The sequence below is a fragment of the Heptranchias perlo genome, chromosome 4 (assembly GCF_035084215.1).
Source record: "Heptranchias perlo isolate sHepPer1 chromosome 4, sHepPer1.hap1, whole genome shotgun sequence".
Lineage (NCBI taxonomy): Eukaryota > Metazoa > Chordata > Chondrichthyes > Hexanchiformes > Hexanchidae > Heptranchias > Heptranchias perlo.
In genome coordinates, this window is record NC_090328.1 from 27598000 (window position 1) to 27618057 (window position 20058).

At 42.0% G+C, this 20058-nt stretch overlaps 1 protein-coding gene across 2 annotated transcripts; it reads right to left on the bottom strand.

Moving 5' to 3' along the window:
• Positions 1-1902: 1902 nt before the first annotated feature.
• On the bottom strand, positions 1903-20045 carry bhmt (betaine-homocysteine methyltransferase). Of its 2 annotated transcripts, XM_067982661.1 has the most exons (8): positions 19937-20042; positions 18519-18651; positions 15713-15831; positions 13104-13295; positions 7832-7979; positions 5434-5616; positions 3416-3644; positions 1903-2151 (listed from the first exon to the last, which is right to left on the bottom strand). In XM_067982661.1, the coding sequence occupies exons 1-8, from the start codon at positions 19976-19978 to the stop codon at positions 1959-1961; spliced, it is 1239 nt and encodes a 412-aa protein (XP_067838762.1). In that variant the 5' UTR covers positions 19979-20042; the 3' UTR covers positions 1903-1958. The 2 variants fall into 2 exon arrangements, with proteins under 2 accessions (XP_067838762.1, XP_067838763.1); XM_067982662.1 differs by lacking the exons at positions 1903-2151; positions 3416-3644 and adding an exon at positions 5078-5312 and having other exon boundaries at positions 19937-20045.
• Positions 20046-20058: the final 13 nt, after the last annotated feature.

Sequence of the window (20058 nt, forward strand, 5' to 3'; positions counted from 1 at the left end):
CAAAAGAACCAGAGGTGAGATGAGGAAAAATTGTTTTACGCAGTGAGTTGTTATGATCTGGAATGCACTGCCTGAAAGGGTGGTGGAAGCAGATTCAATAATAACTTTCAAAAGGCAATTAGATAGATACTTGAAGGGGAAAAATTTACAGAGCTATGGGGAAAGGGACTAATTTCAAAGAGCCAGAACAGGCTCTTTCTGTGTTGTATTATTCTATATGTTGTAGGAACATTACAGAATATTAAAATTCTGGATTTGCTACTCTTTGGTCAGTTGTAATCCATAAAATAAACCAGCTTGATTTTTTATTAGCTTTGTCTCACCAGTTATGTTTCTTGGAAGATGAGAGAAACATAGGGGATTACACAAGAGATTAGGTGGTTGCAAGAGAGATTATAGTGGCCAGTGCATATAACATGGGACTTTTATTGCTACAGCCCCAAGGGTGTGCTATTGTATGTGGGTAGTAAAGGCAAACTCTTAATCTTAAGGGAGCTTGGATCCACTTATGGAAGTCAGCAATTATGCTGAACCCAAGAAAACATCTAGAGTAGGCCTGAGATTTGTTACACTACTCCCAGGCTTTCATTAATGTTACTTTAAAATTGTCCACCAAAGGGAAGCTTGGGCAACTTGTGTCCAATTAACACTTGGTATCTTTCCATGATTGCATAGCTGAAATATTAATGCATTTTTTTTGCCATTCCATCATTTACTGCAGTTTGTTTTTTAATTTGAGTGAGGTTAATAAGGATAACATTGAAGCAGACATCTAGTGGCCCAGTTGAGGTTAGAAAGGATAATTACTAAAAGTAACTATCAATAAACCAAGTAAAAGTACAGCAGTTTTCCATAATACTGAAAACATGCAGCAATTACTTTCAGGTTTCTGGAACATGTGAATATGCTTTTAAACTATAAAACAAACAGTCCTGAATCTTCCCATTCTTTCCTCTAATAAACTCACAAACATGTGACATTCGTCTAGGTCTGGGAATTGGAAACAAAGATTTAAGGGCACTCCCTCCCTTGCCTGGGTACTAAACAATAGTGCAATGCACCTGCTGCAGCCAGTTTCTGCGATAGCCAGGATTTCCTGTTCTGGAACATTTAAGTGATCTGGAGGCATCTGTTACCAGCTCACCCCTTGGCAGGACCTAGGAGCACTGATAGCAGGAACACCAAGGGCAGATTCGGGACTCAGGCCTGCAGTTGCAAGTGTGACCATGGTGATTGACAATCAAACAATCCTGAAAAACCCAGGAAGGGGATAAAGAAAAAAAAACTAGTGGAGGCACACCGCAATATTTTCAACCTAGCCTCTGGGACCCCTGCAGAAAATCCAGTTAGTAGCAGTTTGGGACCAGGGCACAGTGTCATCTTTGTCGGCTGCCTGAGCAGTGGTGTGCTCAGCAAGCAGGAGATTCTTCAGAATGTGGCAGGTCAGGAACGTCCCTTCCCTTCCCCCCTCATTTAAATAGTACTGTTGGGTCTACGCCCACTGAAAGTGCAGGCCAAGCTCTGCCTCCTGAGGAAAGCTCAGCAAAACCCAGGGCGATGTTAAAGTGGCAAAGTCCCAGCAAGCTGGGTCTCTGCCCCTTTTTGATGGCCTGAACATTCCCCTGGGGCAAGGGCCAGGAAAATTAGCCGGTTAAACTTTAGGCAATTATTTATTATGTGATTGCCAAAGACCAGATTGGGGGAGGGGGAGGTGGAGAATTTCTTTGCGGTATCTCCCACTCCTCTGCCATAACTTTGGCAGAAACTCTCGTTTATGTACGTAAGTGGGGCTTCCGCTGAATTCCACTGAAGTTAAGGTGGCGGAGTGGGAGAAGCCACAGTGAAGTTTACTCCCACATTTTAACAACTGATACAAGCTCTTTAAAAGTAAATAAGAGACCATTTGTTCACTGGACTCAAACTTTATTCACTCATTTTAACAATTTTTGCATGGTGCATTACGCTACCAATCCACCAACATTCTTCTGCCTCTCAAACATCTCTTTCAATTGTTGGTCAGATGTCACTTCTTTTTGTTGCATTAGTTCCTTGTCTCCTTTGGTCACGCCCCAGCTGTCTGGTTTTGAGAGGGAGGGTGAATAGGGTAGGCCGGATGCAGGCACCAGTTTCTCCCAATACTCCCGCCGAGCTCTGCAAAACAGGGCAAAGAAAATGTTCTATTTTGTGAGGAACAGGGCACAATTTCTGTGAAAGTTATTGTTGATGATTGTTTCCACTGGTTGATGGAATTGTTAGCAAGCAGTATTGACCCCAGATCATCATCAGAAGAACAATGGGGATTTTGAAAACTGTTTCTTCCCCCACCCCCCTCCATAGAGGGTTGATAGTAGCCACATTGGATAAAGCGTTCTGAGATAGAAGCCTTTAAGTTCTGCATGGGTTCCGCTGGTCTGCCACTGTAACTCTAGAGGGACACTGGCAGATCTTCTATTTCCAGGTGTTTCAACACTGCCTTGTATGGGTGGAACCTGTGCCCACCCCTTACAAGGCAAATGACAGGCACTCCCCAAGATGGAGACCCAACTCCTGATATTCAGTTGTGACCTGGCGTTGCAGTGGCAACTGATATGCCAAGTAGGTGTAACGGCCTCCAGAATGGGAATATGTGGGCTCCATTAGTAGGGCCCAGGCCAGGCAGCGTAGCCAGAGACAATGGCCAGAATAGAGTCTGCCCACCCCCCCAAATGGGCGTGTGCTGGAGTTTCAGATAGGTTGGAGTCAGCGATGTACACGAGTGGCACTTGTGCCCATCTGGTCCATGCCAATATGCAAACTCCAGCTGGTGTGATCAAAGGAACTTAGGAGGCCAGAGCCTTTAATAACATTTAAAGGGAATTGGGTAAGCATTTAAAAAAATATAAAATGATACAAATAAAGAGCAGTGAAATGAGATCAGAATAGGTAGCTCCAGTTGTAGAGCTGATACTGGAACAGACACAATTGGCGTAATGGCCTTCTGGGTTTTAAATTCCATATATAAGTAACTCAGTTTAGAGGCAAAGGTAGTTAAGACTTTTGCCACGTTTTACTATGAAAGTGTACTAACATTTGTTTAAAAGAAGTCGAAGCATTGAAATGTATTGACTAAATTAGTTGTGAATTGGATATTTATTTTCGGGTCCTGCTGTTGTAAAGTTTATCTTAAGTGATCTGACTTTGGCTTGGAATTTGTACCAAAGTCAGGGAAGCTAAAAAAAGTTAGCTCCTCAGTTCTTCAAAAACATTAAACTCAATGGGGGTAGTTTTGACTTTGGTGGAAACGTGTTCAATGGAATGAAATGAACAAAAACAAACAAACGAGATGTGTAATGGGCGGCTGATATCGCCCGTTTTATAATGGCCTCCCCATAGGTTACGTTATATACAATCGCACACATGTTCTACCTATTCATACCTTGCTCGCACCCAAGGCTTTGTGTGCATGGCAAGACCACCTCCCCAGGGATCATGTTTCTCTGAGGCTTGTGGAAGGAAGCCCCTCTCAGCAGCTAGCTCTTCTGCTATAGCCCTAATGTGATAGGGCTCAAATCCACAGCAGCCACCAATGTACCGGATTCCCAGATCATATGCATTCCTTGCAAATTTATGTATGTCCCATCTGGTGAGAACTCGTGGCTCCAGAGCTTTTAAGAGAACAGAATCAGGTAGTAAATCACATGATCCAACTACAATGAAACCATTTTATGTTGCTTTCAAAATAAAAACAAATGCTACGTTTATTATAACTCAATTTTTAAACTTTCCCAGACCGCTTCTGCCCTGAATATAAACCACACAAAATGCCGTAGGTAGAATAAATTTGCAATCCTCAGCTTAATTTTTGCACCATTCTGCAATCTAACTTTCTAAGGGGACTGAAATTCCTTTTGGTGGTGGTGGGGATCCACCAATCTCCCACTGTAACCCCGGTTCTGCCAGGTCTCTGAAGTTTCTGACTTGCCTTGAAAGGGGGGGGGGGGTGGGGGGGAACCTCCACCCGTCTCTTGCAAGGCCAAAAGTTGTTGTGTGGCAGAATCAGGGGCAGGGTCCTACAGTACTGTAATTCTGGAGGCCGGTACACCAAGATGAGGTGTACCCCACTCGTAGGGTCTAAGCCCGGATAGTGGCCTGGACTCCCAATGACCCAATTTTTTTTTCAAAAACAAAACACAGGTCTGCGCAACCCCCCCACAACAATCGCTGAGGTGAACCCATAGTGGTTCTTGCACCCACCCACTCCACGCAAATTTGGTGCCCTTCCATTGATCCTGCAAACTGCTGTAGGGTCAGCAATGGAGGGTGCAATCCTGGCTTAAACACCCGATCATGTTCCAGACAATTTCAGGGTCTCCACTTCTACACTTCCGTTTAGTAACAGGTTGTGCTGCAAAATTTGCATTAACCTCCAATCATGCCCTCCTATACTTGGTCAACTTCAATAATTTATGTTCATGGAAAAGGGCCAAGATGGTCATATGTAACCAGTACACATACCCTCATTCACTCCAGCAAAACTATCTGGGAGCACTTCTAGGTCCTTCTTCTCCAAAAATCGCTGGGACTGGAATTCCAGTTCCCATCTATCACACTAATCTGAACCTTTCTGTAATTCAGTGCTGCCTACTGAATGATCCAGGTCATTAGAAGTGGGCAATGAAGTCTTTACAATGTGCTCCAGACTAAGCAGGCTGGCACTGCATATGTTCGGATTTGGCTCCGACCTCAGAAACCAGCAGGGAGCCATAGGGCAGCATCAGGAGAGACTTTCCCCTTGGACAGTTCTTGTGCCACCAAGATTATAGCTAGAAGATCAATTGTAGATTCAGCATATTGGGACCAGGCAGAAGCCACACACACAGATCAGCTAGATCTGAGTGAGGACGCCAGCTAGCAACCAAATCCAACGATGTGTAGGTAGGACCACTTTTGGTTTAAAATGTTAATCCTCACTGTGCTACTTCTTGAATTACAGGCTGCAGCACTGTAAAAAAGGTTGCTGAAACTTAACCCAAAATTAATGTGCCCAGAGTTCATGCACAAAAAAAAGTTAGATATTTATTGAAGATCACCTTGTAAGAGAGGGTTAAGGCCAAGGAAGTTTCTCAGCAGCAGGGTGAGAATATGATTTTGTTGATGTTTTCCAATTGACAGAACACAGAATTTCTACATTTGCTAGCACAGATCTTTTAAATTTTCCTGCTTCATCTTTCTCCAGCTTTCTGTCCCATCTTAACTGTACATGTGCAATTGAAGTCAGAGATGCAGAGTAACAAGCAGGAAGGGCCTAGGTTTGACTCAAGGCCTACCAGCAACTACATATAAATAGAAAAAACAGATTCTAAAATTCCAATAAATGCAACAAAAAAACTCAGCCTAAATAAAGCCTATTGAATTTTATCAGAATGCATTGAAGAGAGAAATTTAAACTTTTACCAAATGGAAATTCTGGTAGATCAATGAATCCCTGCTTGTTGCAGTCAGGTGTGTGGTAAGCAAGAGGCTGCACCATTAAGTGTGCTTTTAGATTTGCAGCTTCTAAACCTTCCTTCATAAGCTTCATAGTTTGGAGGCTAATGGTCGGGTCAAAATGGCAGTTCACTCCAACAATGTCAGCACCTATCAAACAAGAATTTAAACATCATTTAGCAGGGGAAAAAAAGACAGTGGAGCTTGCAGGTTGCAACATCAGCTAGTTCTCTTAATTTCTATTTTTTTGTTTTGATACAAGATATCAGGCTGAAAAAAAATTGTAGTTCCTTAATCTGACATTCAAGCCCATTCCAGCTGCTTTGCCAATGTGCTGCACCACACACAGTATAGCATAAACCACTTAAGCCAGAAACAGAGAAGCAGGATGTCTACTCTATATGGATAATCTATTTGGACTGAATACTTTTAATCAATTCCTTTGACCTTCCATTTGGCAGAATTCTTCAACTCACCACCCCCCCAACCACCCTTGGCCTCCAAATTGCTTAAGTGGGATGGAAAACTGCTGTCAAGTCTTGACAAATGACAGTGAAATCAAATGAGTTGGAGAGGCATACAAATAGTCAACTGTGAAACAGAACTAAAGCTCATGGCTGACGGTTTAGTTTGCATGACTCTCAGCCATCTCTCCAGTCTTTCAGCATTTCAGTGAGCTGTGAAACTCACCTGTTCCACCAGCAAACAAACAGCTGAATCTTACAGCCAATTGAAGTATCAGTGAACTGGGGAAAGGGAATTGCATAAGCAGAACAGTCAACTGTGATGTCTGTCAGGCAGAACAATCGGTTAATTGGGAGAAAACAGTTTCTACCAAAGTGTCCTGATTAAATTACTTTGACTGTACTAGACAATGATTCATCCCTTAGATTTACCAGAAATGGCTTCTGATCTTAGCTGGGCCACTGGGAAGTCATCAAGTAGTAGCTATTCCTCTCTAGATGTGTGGAGAAAGACAAACACATAAGGGCCGGTTTAACTCCCAGCAGCCAGGCCCTGATGCAGAGTCAGGCCCGGGAGATTTTAACTGCATAGGCCACCACTGTCTCCCGCCAAAATCCAGTGAGAAGTGTCAGCTGGCTGGAGTGGGATTTTGGGCGGCACAAGGCTGCCGCCAACCCAAAGGAATAGTCCCCGGCAATCAGTTAAGTCAGTTGGGAGAAGGAGTGGGAGGGCATTGTGATCGAAGAGGCCCAATGTATGTGTGTCCCGGTGGAATTTCCGGCCATTCTGTCGGACTCCAGCCAGAGTTACAGCAGGAGTCCCTTGGAATGGCTGAGCTTTCCAAATGCAGATTAGTTCACTTAGTTGCTGTTCAAAAAGAAAAATCTTCAGGATATTGCTTAGGGATAAACATAAAGTAGAGTAGAATGGGCTTTAATGTTACATAGTGGAGCATGAGAAACTGAACACAAGATATTAGACTACCCGCTTTTGGTTCTGTTACCTTCATGGTATCCATATGGAGTGCCATGGCTGTCCAAGCACAAGTTATATTTTCTCCCAAAAAGGATGGTTGAAACTTAAAGGACCACAATTTGAGATAATAAAGACCAGATCATTTTACTAAAGATGTTTTGACATAGTTTTAGGATTATTCAGTTCAGTGATGTATTAAACCAAACATCTTTGAAGGACAGATCTTAAAATGACTGTAGCTGGGATTTCTCCTGATTGAGTGCAAGATAATCTTAGCTGTAATCCACATCCCACTTCAAAAAGGCGTCTACTATGAACTGTTGTAAATTTGGTAACTTGACAATCTTCTAAAGGGCTGCACCTATTTTACCACTAATCTGATGACTTGGATGAACTTGACCTAATGGACTTGAGAAGATCTAGAAGGAGCGCTAGACATAGATCCATACATTGTATGCCCAAGTTTTTAAACTGGCAAAATAAAAAAAAACTTTGAAAGTGTGGCTTTTTGTGCTTTAATCAAAGTATCCGTGACAAAACTTGTCCATACCAAGAATTTGCAGAAAACTAATTTAGCTAATTAATGTTTTTTTAAAAATGCAGGGAGGTGTCAAACTCAACACTAAGTTTGAAGAAACTTTTCCTGGTACGGAGCAACACAGAATAGCAATATTCAGAGGTTGGGTTAAAAACACTTATGGAGGCAGAGTGAGGGAAGCTGTATTACGTATCTAGTCCACGCAGGCTTGGGCATGCTTAATGTTGACACTGGGTGCCAAAACTAGCAGTGAAGCTCCTCACTTTCAATACATAATTTAATTCTCTTACCCAGACCAAAAAAAATATAAAACAAGGAAAATATTCTGACTAACTGTAACCCTGGAATGCTTTGTCTGCCAAAAAAAGTTGGAAGAAATTGCCTTACCAGCCTTTACGAGTCTAACTGCACAGTCCCCAGCCGATATTCCAGTCAGATCACCCTCTGGACCAATGCACAAGGTGGCACCAACTGGTTTGCCAGATTTCTTCAAAACTTGAACTGCCCATTCTGCTTCCTCCACATGTTCAAAGTACTGCAAGAGAGAGCACCAGTATTTAAATACAAAGACTAATATCATCAGTCTGCTCGTCTTTAACAAGCTTCCTGCAAAATAAAACGGCAGCCTATTCATTTTCCGTAAAGTTTTTCCAACAAAAACCGTGGGCCCATATTTTCCTCTTTGCTAATTTTAGCTAAAAATTAGATACAAGCAAAAAGTGTGTAACGTTGATAGAAATTAGTGGATTATGCATCCGTGCTTAGTACTGCTTTAAGGATTTCTACCCCTTCAAATATAGATTACCGAAATGTGTGAAAGAAAAAATGTAGTGCTTTTCATGTAGAATGACCCAAGGCGCTTCAGAGAACAGAAAACACAGTGGGTGGTTTGGGAGAGGTGACCAAAAGCTTGGTTCAAAAAATGTTGGAGCAGAAGGTTGATTTTTGCTCAAGCTCTTTGTGACAAATCAGAGAATCTTAAGAATCTCCATATTATATTTTTGAATTAATTTTTTTTACTAGTCCAAATTTTGGTTGCTTTTCTAAAATGGATTCCCAAAATTTCTTTAGGATAAGCTACTGATTCTGTAGCTGAGTATGTAAAGTCAGGGTAGGTAAATGCGACTTAACAGGGATTTGTATAACCTCGGTTTATGTTAATCCACAAGTATTGCAGATAACATCCATTATCTGTATTGGCTAGTGCACCCAGGGAATTGGAAAGACTCTCGTCTATTTGACATTACTTACAGCCTTCTCCCGTTAAGCTGAAATGATTTGCTTGAAAAAAAAATTCAGAAATTGACCAAATTTACTAAGAAAGCGCAGAGGGGTGTTTTGGAATGATTTCAATTTGAATCAACAGATCATTTGATTAAGAAAAGTAGACCTTATAGGGTGTTACAAAACCAGTCAAGAAACAGATCAGGTAATCCTCATGCCTTTGAAACCTACTTTAATGGGCTGATTTGGATATCTTTTTAATCTTCAATTTATACAGGGCAAGAAAGGGATATGACACAGAGTGCGACTACTTTTTTCAGTATTATTACTTTGTCGGGTGATTAACAAGTTAGACCAGCAGAGCATTGTGTGAGCATCCAGCCCGATATAAAGCCTGGTCTAAACAAAGGCTATTACTTCTGAGAATTTCTTGCAATCTACTGTGTTTGCTATGCTTCTGTTTACTTTTACTTAGTAAACTTGATTTGCATTTGTAGCCTGAGATATAGTCAATGTTATCTGTGCATCAGTCAGAGAGATTGCAGGCATGGTGATACAAGACAATTTCCAGTACCTATCTTAATGGCAAGAGATCATTATTTGTCCTGCAGCCTGCTCTCAGATTATTTTAGCATATAAAGCCATGTTTTGGTTCACTGGGAGCATAGATTGCCCGTGGACTTACTTGGAATTTTGCATTAGGAATACACAAAAGCGAGCGAGTTCAAATTGCAACACAGCCCTTACGAGCTTCTTGGTGATGAATCCGTTCAGCATTTCATAGCCATGGAGTCAAATGGACTTCAGATTGAACAATTAGGGAGTTTAATAAAGGGAGATTTCAAAGCATCATTGTAGCAATCAAAGTAGTGACCAATAGAGGAATTTTATAGCAAGAGCATGGGAGCTGCTGCTTTGGTAACAGCAGAAGGAGGATGAAGAGATGGCTGCTAGGGGCAGAGGGATTGGGAGATACTACCTCATGCAGCAGCTCTACTGCAACATAGAGCCTTTTGGGCATGATACAGGAGCAGTGCTCAAGGAGGCTCACACTGACTGGGGAGGCAGTGAGAGAGGTGTGTCACAAAGATATGCACTGACAGTTAACCAACCACCAATCACTATTTGTAGCAATGAAGGCCACGAATCTCTCGACGTGTATGCCACGGGGAGTCTCCAATCACCTACAGGGACAACACAGGAGTCAGTCACTTTTTGCATGGAGATCTGACAATTCTTTTTCCTGCACAATGAAAAAACAGCAGATTGCAATGTAGTAAAAGTGAATGAATTTTATTAAATTGTGCAATGCTAGTGGTGTAGGGGTTTAAACGCATTTTGTTACCTTGTTTGTCCTTTGTGTTGCTTCTGAATGCACCCAACCACTAATTGCTCCCCTAAGTGAGGCAGTACTACCAGTGAATGGGTGTATTGCTAACCAGTGAGCTGCAGTGAATAGAGGGCCCACTGCCTGCATCAGTGCCAAGGGGCTCCTCTGCTATAATCACTGATAGCTCATTGCTTATGGAGGTGGCAGCTACTGCGTTTTTTATGATGGCACAGAATTAATACCAATATTTATGTCAACTGGTTATGCCTATGCTACTCCATGAATTTCCACTCTTGGAGGGCATCTCTTCATGATACCATCAGACCTTTGTGAGCATGAACCATGTGAGCCCAAAATTTTAATTAGGTCACTTCATTGCCAGAAGTGTGGTAGAGTGGGCCTCAAGTCCACTGATGTTGGGCGACCAACATCCCGTCCTACATTGTGGGGACAGATCCATTTGCATGGTCAGGGTAGGCAACCCGCATGTGAGGGGACGAGAGCAGGAGCTATCTTCATCCTTGGTATAAATGGGTGGGGGGGGGGGGGGGGGGAACTTCTTTTTTCTCTTTGGTCCAGGAAGGGCAGGTCAGCAAAATTTTACTAAAAAAGGTCCTTGGGTTATAAATTAAAGGTAAAGAATCCCTTCCAGGATCAATTACCTTTGTCTTCTAAAGTTTTGGGGCCTCGATGGAACTTTAGGCAGCTGAGCTGATGAGTCCCATTGAGGCATAGCTAGGGTGTAATGGACAGAATTCCTGGGACAGCCCAAGGAGTTCCCCAGACATGAAGGTGGGGAGTCACCCTTCACCCACAGAAATTTCTCTTGCAGAGTAAACATGGAAGATCAGGTTCTGCATCAGTCCCCCTCACTGGGGGACCTGCCTGTGCTGTGCCCGATCAGATTTCCAGGTCTTCTGAATTATTTACAGCCTGTATGACTGCCTGCAACAGTTCTCCAAGTGAGTTGAAGCTAGCCATGATTGCATTTTAGAGTTTGAAATCCAAAACCTCCATAACAGTAGTGGGACCATTCATGGGAGATGCTCCTACTAGCCAACGCCTGCACAATTGAGGCTTCTACTTCAAACATTATTGGTCTAGTCAGATGCTCAATGTGAAATGGTGTTGCAGACAATTACTGGTTCAGCCTTATCATACCATCTTCCAGTGTTATTTGTATGGAGGCAAGTGACTGTTCAGCATCTTGTTTGAAGATGCCATTAAGGTCGCAAACACTCAGCATGCTGGGCCTCCTTTTTAGATCAGCTGGCACATCAGCTGACACCACTGCTATATCTATCATTGCTCAATATCTCACCCTGCATTTTTCCCACCATATACTGGTGCCTTCTTCAAAATGAGAGGTGATAGTTGGCACTCAGGTTAAGTAATGCTCTTCAGTTATGCCTATTGAACCAGTGGGCTCTTCTTGCTCCAAAGGCAGAAGATGGGACATTCAGTACACAAACACAACTGCCCATTTGAGTATAGTGTTGTCATTACATGGACTACTATACAGTTGTGCACGATCAAGGGAAATCCTGGCTGCAGAACAAGACTGTTGCTCCAGAGATGCTGGTCACGCCTGCATCTGAATGTGCATGTCTCCCATAATGAAGTCTGCTCATTCACAAAATTTGACAGCTCTTTCAGTGTGCAATACATCACACATTGGTAGTGTCAACAGCAATGAAAACTTCACTGCTGCAGATCACCCCTTCAATGAGAACTTAAGTCCCATTACAGGATTTGTCCTCTGAGGGGCATTGGCCCCTCAATATCTAGAGCTGTGAATGTAACATCATGATCATATTAATCTAGTACATACCCCTCCAATCTCCATGGTTCCAACACGCTCCAGACTCACCTTCCCGAATAAATCAGTTATTACCTTGCTCATGTGTAGCGAGTGGTTTCTGATCATATTGGTCCATACCATGCACTCCTATAATGTAGGGGTTTGCCTTTAAACATGAGAGCATGAGATGGTAATGGAATATAAAAAATATATTCTCTGCCATATAATGCACATAGGCAAAAAGCTACTGCTCTATTTGCTGCATCAGTGCAGCAATTTTGGAGCATATCTTGAACAACTGCTTTCCTTCATGTCCATCTATGTCCTGTGCTGTGCTATGTTACAGCATTATTTGCACCTTACCTTTGTACTCTTCTTTAAGTTGTGCAAATTCTTCTGGACCTCCTGCTGGGTCCTTGAGTAGTTGATATGGAGCTCTCCTTCAGTGGGAAATTGCCACTTGTTTACTCAGCATATTTGGGGTCATCGTCCCCCACCAAAAATCTGATTGGTTTGCTTCAATCCAGAGGTTACCAGTACCTGCAGGGCTTGGGCACTAAATTGTGCTTCTCAATCTTCGTTAAGCCATTTTACACAAATATTGTGCACTTCACAGCTGAAACTTTAATATTTATATACTGGTTAAGTAGCTTGTTTAAGAAGTGTTAAGGTGTATGGTGATTGGCTTTTTTTAAAACTACTAAAAGAAACTGCATTCAAAAATCACACTTCCAAACCACACAATTCTATGATTGTTAGTGGATTGAAAATAAACAGAAACGGGCACTTCTAATTGTCAAGTAAAAAGAGGAAAACATAGCTGTTGGTTTTTAAACTAGAACTACCTCCATGAGGAGTACTAAAAAAATCTGGAATTTGGCATAGTTAAGTGTGCTGAAGCCAAGAATAACTAAGGAAACTGATGCGCACTTACCAGAAAAGGGAACAAGATCATTAGATATTGTTGAAATGCATTGCAACTTGGTTTTCTTAGGAAACTTAAAAAGTATGAGGGGGGAAAAAAAGCAAAATGCAGAGTAGCCTACAGTTGTTCAGCTGGCATGACTCACATGAATTAGTAAACTAATTATGATTGGTTAGGCAGCTTCCTGCAAATAAGTACCTTAAAAACAACTGAACATGCCAAAAGCAAGTCACCCAATATATTCTGAATAGTTTTACTATGCTGTAATGCATTGTTGCAATCCAGATTTTAGAAATACAGACAAATTAAATATGCATACCATTTAAAATATAACGCCAATAAATATTTAAGAATCCAGTTAAGTGCAAAGACCATATACCTCAGCAATCAAGAAGTCTACATTCTTCTTGATAAAGACATCCAGTTGTTTCTTGAAGATTGCCTTCACATCAGTCTCACTTTTGCAGCTGAGGTACGAAGGGGTTTGGCTGACTCCTCCTGCGACTAGGGCATCTCCTTCATTAGCCACCTCCCTAGCAATGTCACAAGCAGCTTCATTCACTTTCTCGCCCTGAAAGGAAAAAAAACCAATTACGCTATTTTGTAGACCAGCTACAATGAACGAACAAATGTTGCAACTACTGAACTGAAAAACAACTTTAAATATTATATTTCTTAATGCTAATGGGATCAAGGGATATGGGGAAAAAGTGGGAACAGGGTACTGAGACGATCAGCCATGATCATTTTGAATGGCAGAGTAGGCCCAAAGGGTCTACTCTTGCTCCTATTTTCTATGAACTGAAAAACTTTAATGGCCAACTAATTTCATAAGTTTGCGCACCAACATTGTTTCAAGACAGTCAAAAGGTACAATTTATGAATTTGTACACCCTGCATGAAGTTTCAGACTGCAAGTGTACGTTGGGAATTAAGGCACAGAAGTCAGTAGATCCTGCAGGGTTTTACTCTTCATTAAAATTGATGGATTGAAAATCCTAAAGGGGCCCACTGATCTCTGCATCTGAATTCCCAATATGGAGCCTGAAAATCTGCAGGTCTTGATCTCGGCAGTGATGCTAGTATCACACCTGCTGGTGCCCTCCAGCATTGATACTACCAGAGTATACAGGGTCAATGAGAGACCACATCATTTTCATACAGCCACTACAGGCATCTGCCAGACCCATGCAGCCCAAAGCTCTGGCCACTAATTGGAGATGAACCCAGGATATCCAGGACAACAGCCTGTTTGAGCTGTTCTGCCAGAGATATGGAGAGAGTCTATTCTTAAGGCCAAGGAAATTCAGCACTATGCTCTCCCAGCCTGTGAAGCTCTACGTCAAGCGTGAGAGTTCAATAAAATCTACCCTTTGGCTTATACAAAAGGCATAATATTGCCACTCAGTATGCAAATACAGATTTTCTAACTGGAATAATGTTACTAGGGTCAAGTTAACTTTAAGGTCATATTCTAGGAGAAGATTATGACTTAGTTTCAGTCTACACAAACTAAGTAGCCACATTTGTCTCAGTTGGTCAGTATGCATTTCTAGTCCCCATTGTCACATCAACATTGCTTTTGTTTGAGTGTTACTGCCAGTGAGCTAGTTAAAGTTTATATTTGCCAACTTCCTTCTACCCACTAAACTTTTGTCACAGCCTTGAAGTGAACTTCTGACCAAGCTTCTTTAGCTGGCCTCCAATCTTCCGCACACTTCAGGTAATTCAAAATTCTGCTGCCTTCTCCTATCCTGCACCAAGTCCCGCCTACCCATCACCCTGGTCATTGCTGACTGACCTATATTGGCTCGGGGTTCCCCAAAGTCTTAAATTTAAAATTCTCTTCTTTGTCTTTAATTCCTTTGCCCCTCCCTATCTCTAACCTCCTTCAGCCCTACAATCCCCCCGAACTCTCCTTTCCTGAGTCTGGCCTTTTGTACATCCCTCCTCCCTCATTTCACTCTTCATTGCTGCGCTTTCAGCCGCCTAGGCCCATGCTCTGGAATTCCCTAAACCACTCTGCATCTCACCTCCCTTGATCCTCCTTAAACCCCACCTCTTTACCAAGGTTTTGGTCACCATCCGAATATCTTTCTTTGATAGAACTTTTTTTGATTATGCCTGAAATACAGACATTTTGTTACAGGTAGCATATAAAAGAGATGATGTGGAGATGCTGGTGATGGACTGGGGTGGACAAATGTAAGGAATCTTACAACACCAGGTTATAGTCCAACAAATTTATTTTAAAATCACAAGCTTTCGGAGATTATCCCCTTTGTCAGGTGAATGAGTGAAAGGTTCTCAAATCGCATATCTTATATTAGGCTGGGACACCATCACACCAATCAAAAGGTGTCGTTGGTGTTCAGACAGATTAGCCACGGAGAACAGTACGTCCCAGTACACTGAATATACATTGTGTCAAATTACACAGAGAGAGAGAAAGAGACTCATGAGGACGGCCTCAACCGGGATCTTGGGTTCATGTCACGCTACACGTAACCCCACCAGCAAGGGGGAAAAAAAAGTTATCTGTTTTTAATATTCTCTCTCTCTCTCTGCCATTTGGGTCTCTTTCTCTGTCTGTGTAATTTGACACAATGTATATTCAGTGTACTGGGACATACTGTTCTCCGTGGCTAATCTGTCTGAACACCAACGACACCTTCTGATTGGTGTGATGGTGTCTCAGCCTAATATAAGATATGCGATTTGAGAACCTTTCACTCATTCACCTGACAAAGGGGATAATCTCCGAAAGCTTGTGATTTTAAAATAAATTTGTTGGACTATAACCTGGTGTTGTAAGATTCCTTACATATAAAAGTGAGTTATTGTAGAAAGTTGTATTTTACTGGGAATGTCCAAAACTATTTGCAGTTAAGCTATTTATTTAGCAGTTAAGAGCTCTCTACTTGTCTGTGGAAATGGACAGAAACTTACAACTAAAATATGGGATCATAGTACAAAGTGGAGACTTACTGTAAATTTTTGATTCATGTAATTTCCCCTGTTCTCCAACTTGTCTTCGCTTGCATAAAAAGTGAAAGTCTGCAAGACTGTGGAACCTGCTCTGAGGAACTCACGGTGCAGCTGTCTAACTGAAAGAAAAGTAACAAAATCACAACTTTAAAATACTTAATCTTAGACCATATTGAGGATACCTACCAACTGGCTGGATATTGCATAGGATTTCAGTTTTTGAACAGCACAAATGCCATTCTGGTATTGTTAGTATTTAGATACCCTACAAACATTTGTCAGTCAAATCATACCCTCCAAACTGTATAATGTTTAATGTTGTTCACATCTGCACATTACAAAGAAACAGCACTTGTCAGTACTAGATTAGCATGGAATGAAGTACAACACAAGTACAAAGTAGTCCTTACCAGGATCAATGAGTTAGTCTGTTATCTTACTGAGTAGACGAGCAGACCCCTCTAGAATCTTTATTCTGCAATTCACAGTCTTGTGCTTAATTAGGTGTATGCTTCAAAATGTATCTACTGAAATGGTTTGATGGAATTAAAAATTCCAGTCTAGAGTTTGAAGGAGTTTTAATTGAAAGCGTAACATGTTGCTGCTTATTCATAGAAGCACAGAAAATAGGAGCAGGAGTAGGCCATTCGAGCCGGCTCCGCCATTCAATATGATCATGGCTGATCCTCTATCTCAATACCATATTCCCGCTCTCTCCCCATACCGCTTGATGCCTTTTGTGTCTAGAAATCTATCTAGCGCCTTCTTAAATATATTTAGTGACTTGGCCTCCACAGCTTTCTGTGGTAGAGAATTCGACAGGTTCACCACCCTGAGTGAAGAAATTTCTCCTCGTCTCAGTACTAAATGTCCTACCCTGTATCCTGAGACTGTGACCCCTCATTCTGGACCCCCCCAGCCAGGGGAAACAACTTCCCTGCATCCAGTCTGTCTAGCCCTGTCAGAATTTTGTATGTTTCAATGAGATCCCCTCTCATTCTTCTAAACTCTAGTGAATACAGGCCGAGTCGACCCAATCTCACCTCATACGACAGTCTTGCCATCCCAGTGAACCTTCGCTGCACTCCCTCTATGGCAAGTATATCCTTTCTTAGGTAAGAGACCAAAACTGCGCACAATACTCCAGGTGTGGCCTCACCAAGGCCCTGTATAACTGCAGTGAGACATCCTTGCTCCTGTACTCAAATTCACTTGCAATGAAGGCCAACAGACCATTTGCCTTCCTAACTGTTTGCTTTCAGTGACTGGTGTACAAGGACACCCAGGTCCCTTTGTACATTAACATTTCCCAATCGATCACCATTTAAATAATACTCTGCCTTTCTATTTTTCCTTTCGAAGTGGATAACTTTACATTTATCCACGTTACACTGCATCTGCCATATATTTGCCCACTCACTCAACTTGTCTAAATCGCCTTGAAGCCTCTTTGGATCCTCCTCACAACTCACAATCCCACCTATTTTTGTGTCGTCAGCAAACTTGGAAATATTACATTTGGTTCCCTCATCCAAATCATTGATATATATTGGGAATAGCTAGGGCCTAAGCACGGATCCCTGCAGTACCCCACTAGTCACTGCCTGCCAACCTGAAAAAGACCCATTTATTCCTACTCTCTGTTTCCTGTCTGTTAACCAATTTTCAATCCATGCCAGTATATTACTGCCAATCCCATGTGCTTTAATTTTGCACACTAACCTCTTGAGACTTTATCAAAGGCCTTCTGAAAATCCAAATAAACCACATCCACTGGTTCTCCCTTATCTATTCTACCAGTTACATCCTCAAAAAACTCCAGTAGGTTTGTCAAACACGATTTCCCTTTCATAAATCCATGTTGACTTTGTCTAATCCTGTTGATATTTTCTAAGTGTCCTGATATCACATCCTTTATAATAGATTCTAGCATTTTCCCTACTACTGATGTTAGGCTAACCTGTCTGTAGTTCCCTGTTTTCTCTCTCCCTCCTTCTTTTTTAAGAAAAAAATAGCAGGATTACATTTGCAACCCTCCAATCTGCAGGCACTGTTCCATAATCTATAGAATTTTGGAAGATGTCAACTAATGCATCCATTATTTCCATGGCTACCTCTTTTCGTACTCTGGGATTCAGATTATCAGGCCCTGGGGATTTATCGGCTTTCAGTTCCATTAATTTCTTCAACACTTTAAAAAAAAACTAATACTAATTTCCTTTAATTCCTCCTTCTCACTAGTCCCTTGGTTCGCTAGCATTTCTGGGAAGTTATTTGTGTCCTCTTCCTTGAAGACAGACGGTCATGTTAACATTCATTGCTTCAAGCAACCGTGCTTATTAGTATCATACAGAGTTCTAGGCTGCTAAGTTTAGAATTAGCAATTCATTTCAATCTTGTGTGGGCGAGTCTGATCATATAATATTTAATAGACCAGTAACACTACACAGTTTAAAAGTGAGTGGTTTTCACTTTGCAACAATGTAAACTGTGCAATGTTATACAGGTGGAAAGTCAATAGTTATGAGGCGACTTTACTTGGTAGGGGGGGGGGGCGGGGGGCAGGGGTATCCAGTGGCTTCATTTTTAAAAAAAAAATCTAATGCTATTTTAAATTCAAATAGTATTTTACCCTGATTTCAGTGACTTCCTTTCACTTTATTAGATTTCAGTCCTGAAGTTATTAGGACTGCATATGATAGTAAGGGACCATGCTATGTGGGAAAGATATTGTGCAATAGCAGAGTGTAGGTTGTCCATAAGACTTTATACATCACCTAAGTTTCTAGTTGTTTTATGGCCTTACCAGCCTCTGGATGCTCTTCTGTTGCTTCTGGAGTCCAGGGACCAGCTTTGACATATCCCCTCTTCTCAAGAGCAATAACATATCCTCCATCTCCAATGAGGACCTCCCCAGAAGCCAAACGCTCCAGAAGTCCCTGCAATAAAATTTCATATCTTAACCACAAAGATTCAAGATAGTAAACAGTAATATAGATCATTGGAAAGGTTAGTGTTACAATAACCAACATTAATCATGAGGTTCACTGCACCCAAGAATAAAAACAATACTTTATACCTAAGCTCACATAATTTAAAAAAAGGTACCACAGCAAGAAAATCTAAGTTTTAGGCTCTCGGGTAGATCACATTGAGTAATCATGTCAATAAGTGATGTGTCACCTAATTGCCTTATGCATTCATTCCATATTTAAGCATGGGAGACATCAATAATCATTCGGTTAAAAAGTATGTGAACATCATTGAGAGTGTTCGACAATCCTTGCCCAACAAACATTTCAGAGAGAATCTCACACTGAACATGCTTCTCAACTGATTTAAATTAATTGAGCCATTCTTCCCCTTTCCAATGGGGGATAATGTACACTTAAAAAAATTGCTCCATGGTTATGACTGAATAAAGAACACTGATGTAGATATTACAGGTGGAGCTCTACACTTAATTTGGAACATGAGTAGACTTGTTAGAGGACTAGGAACGGGCCAATGCTGTTGGAGCAGACTCGCTTTCTGTCCTAACCCGCATCACGCCATGGTGTAAGTAAATTTAGACCTGTGTAAAGAAAAAGGGGTGAAACTGGGATATTATCGAACCAAATGACCAACGCAATCAAAAATTGAATTTAATTTTAAAAAACTGCAGGAGTGGTGGTACAGTGCGAAGATATTTTTTTTTTGCAAGAGTGCCAGTTTACAGACAGCATGCACTCCCAGGGCAGGGAGGCGCCCCCGTTGCTGCCCACATTTGTCTCGCACCCACTGATCTGGCCCAACTGCATTGCTCCGATCCCTGTGCATTGCCTTTTGCCGAGGACAACGACGACGGCTTGGAGTGTGAGGGCGGGGGGGGGGGGGGGGGAGTTGCAGCAGCCAGCTGCAAAAGCAGCTGCGGTGGACAGGGCGCCGGAGCAAGCGGCTGCCCAGGGCACACCTCGTGCTGCTCCCGTCCCCCGGAAGGCGGCACGTGCCACTCGGAGACCCTGCAAACCACGACGTCGCGGGCAAGGCAGGAGAAAAAAAAGCTAAACATGACAGGACTTGGCACCCATCGATCGAGAGACCTCCGTTAAGCCAGCGGCCTGTTGCATTTTTTGCTTCCTGCAAGCAACAAAAAAAAATTGCAACAAACCCAATCATTACTTGGTGACAACCGTTTGCAAACAAAAAAAAAATCTTAAAAGTAATTAAGGATTTTAATTTTACTTTTTTTGCAGCGTCCTTTCCGTCTTTCCCCGCGTGTGGCATTTTGACAGCAGCACTCGCACCTGACTTCGCTTTTTACGCTGCTTTCACCAAACTCCTCCTCAGATCGCGCTTCTTCACAC

Excerpts from the sequence above, each read along its gene's own strand:
- bhmt (XM_067982661.1), bottom strand. The coding sequence starts at position 19,978 with ATGCCACACGCGGGGAAAGACGGAAAGGACGCTGCAAAAAAA. Across the intron at positions 15,832-18,518 it reads AGAAGAGCATCCAGAGGCTG|TTAGACAGCTGCACCGTGAG; the intron begins GTAAGGCCATAA and ends CTTTTCTTTCAG. Across the intron at positions 7,980-13,103 it reads TAGACTTCTTGATTGCTGAG|TACTTTGAACATGTGGAGGA; the intron begins GTATATGGTCTT and ends TCTCTCTTGCAG.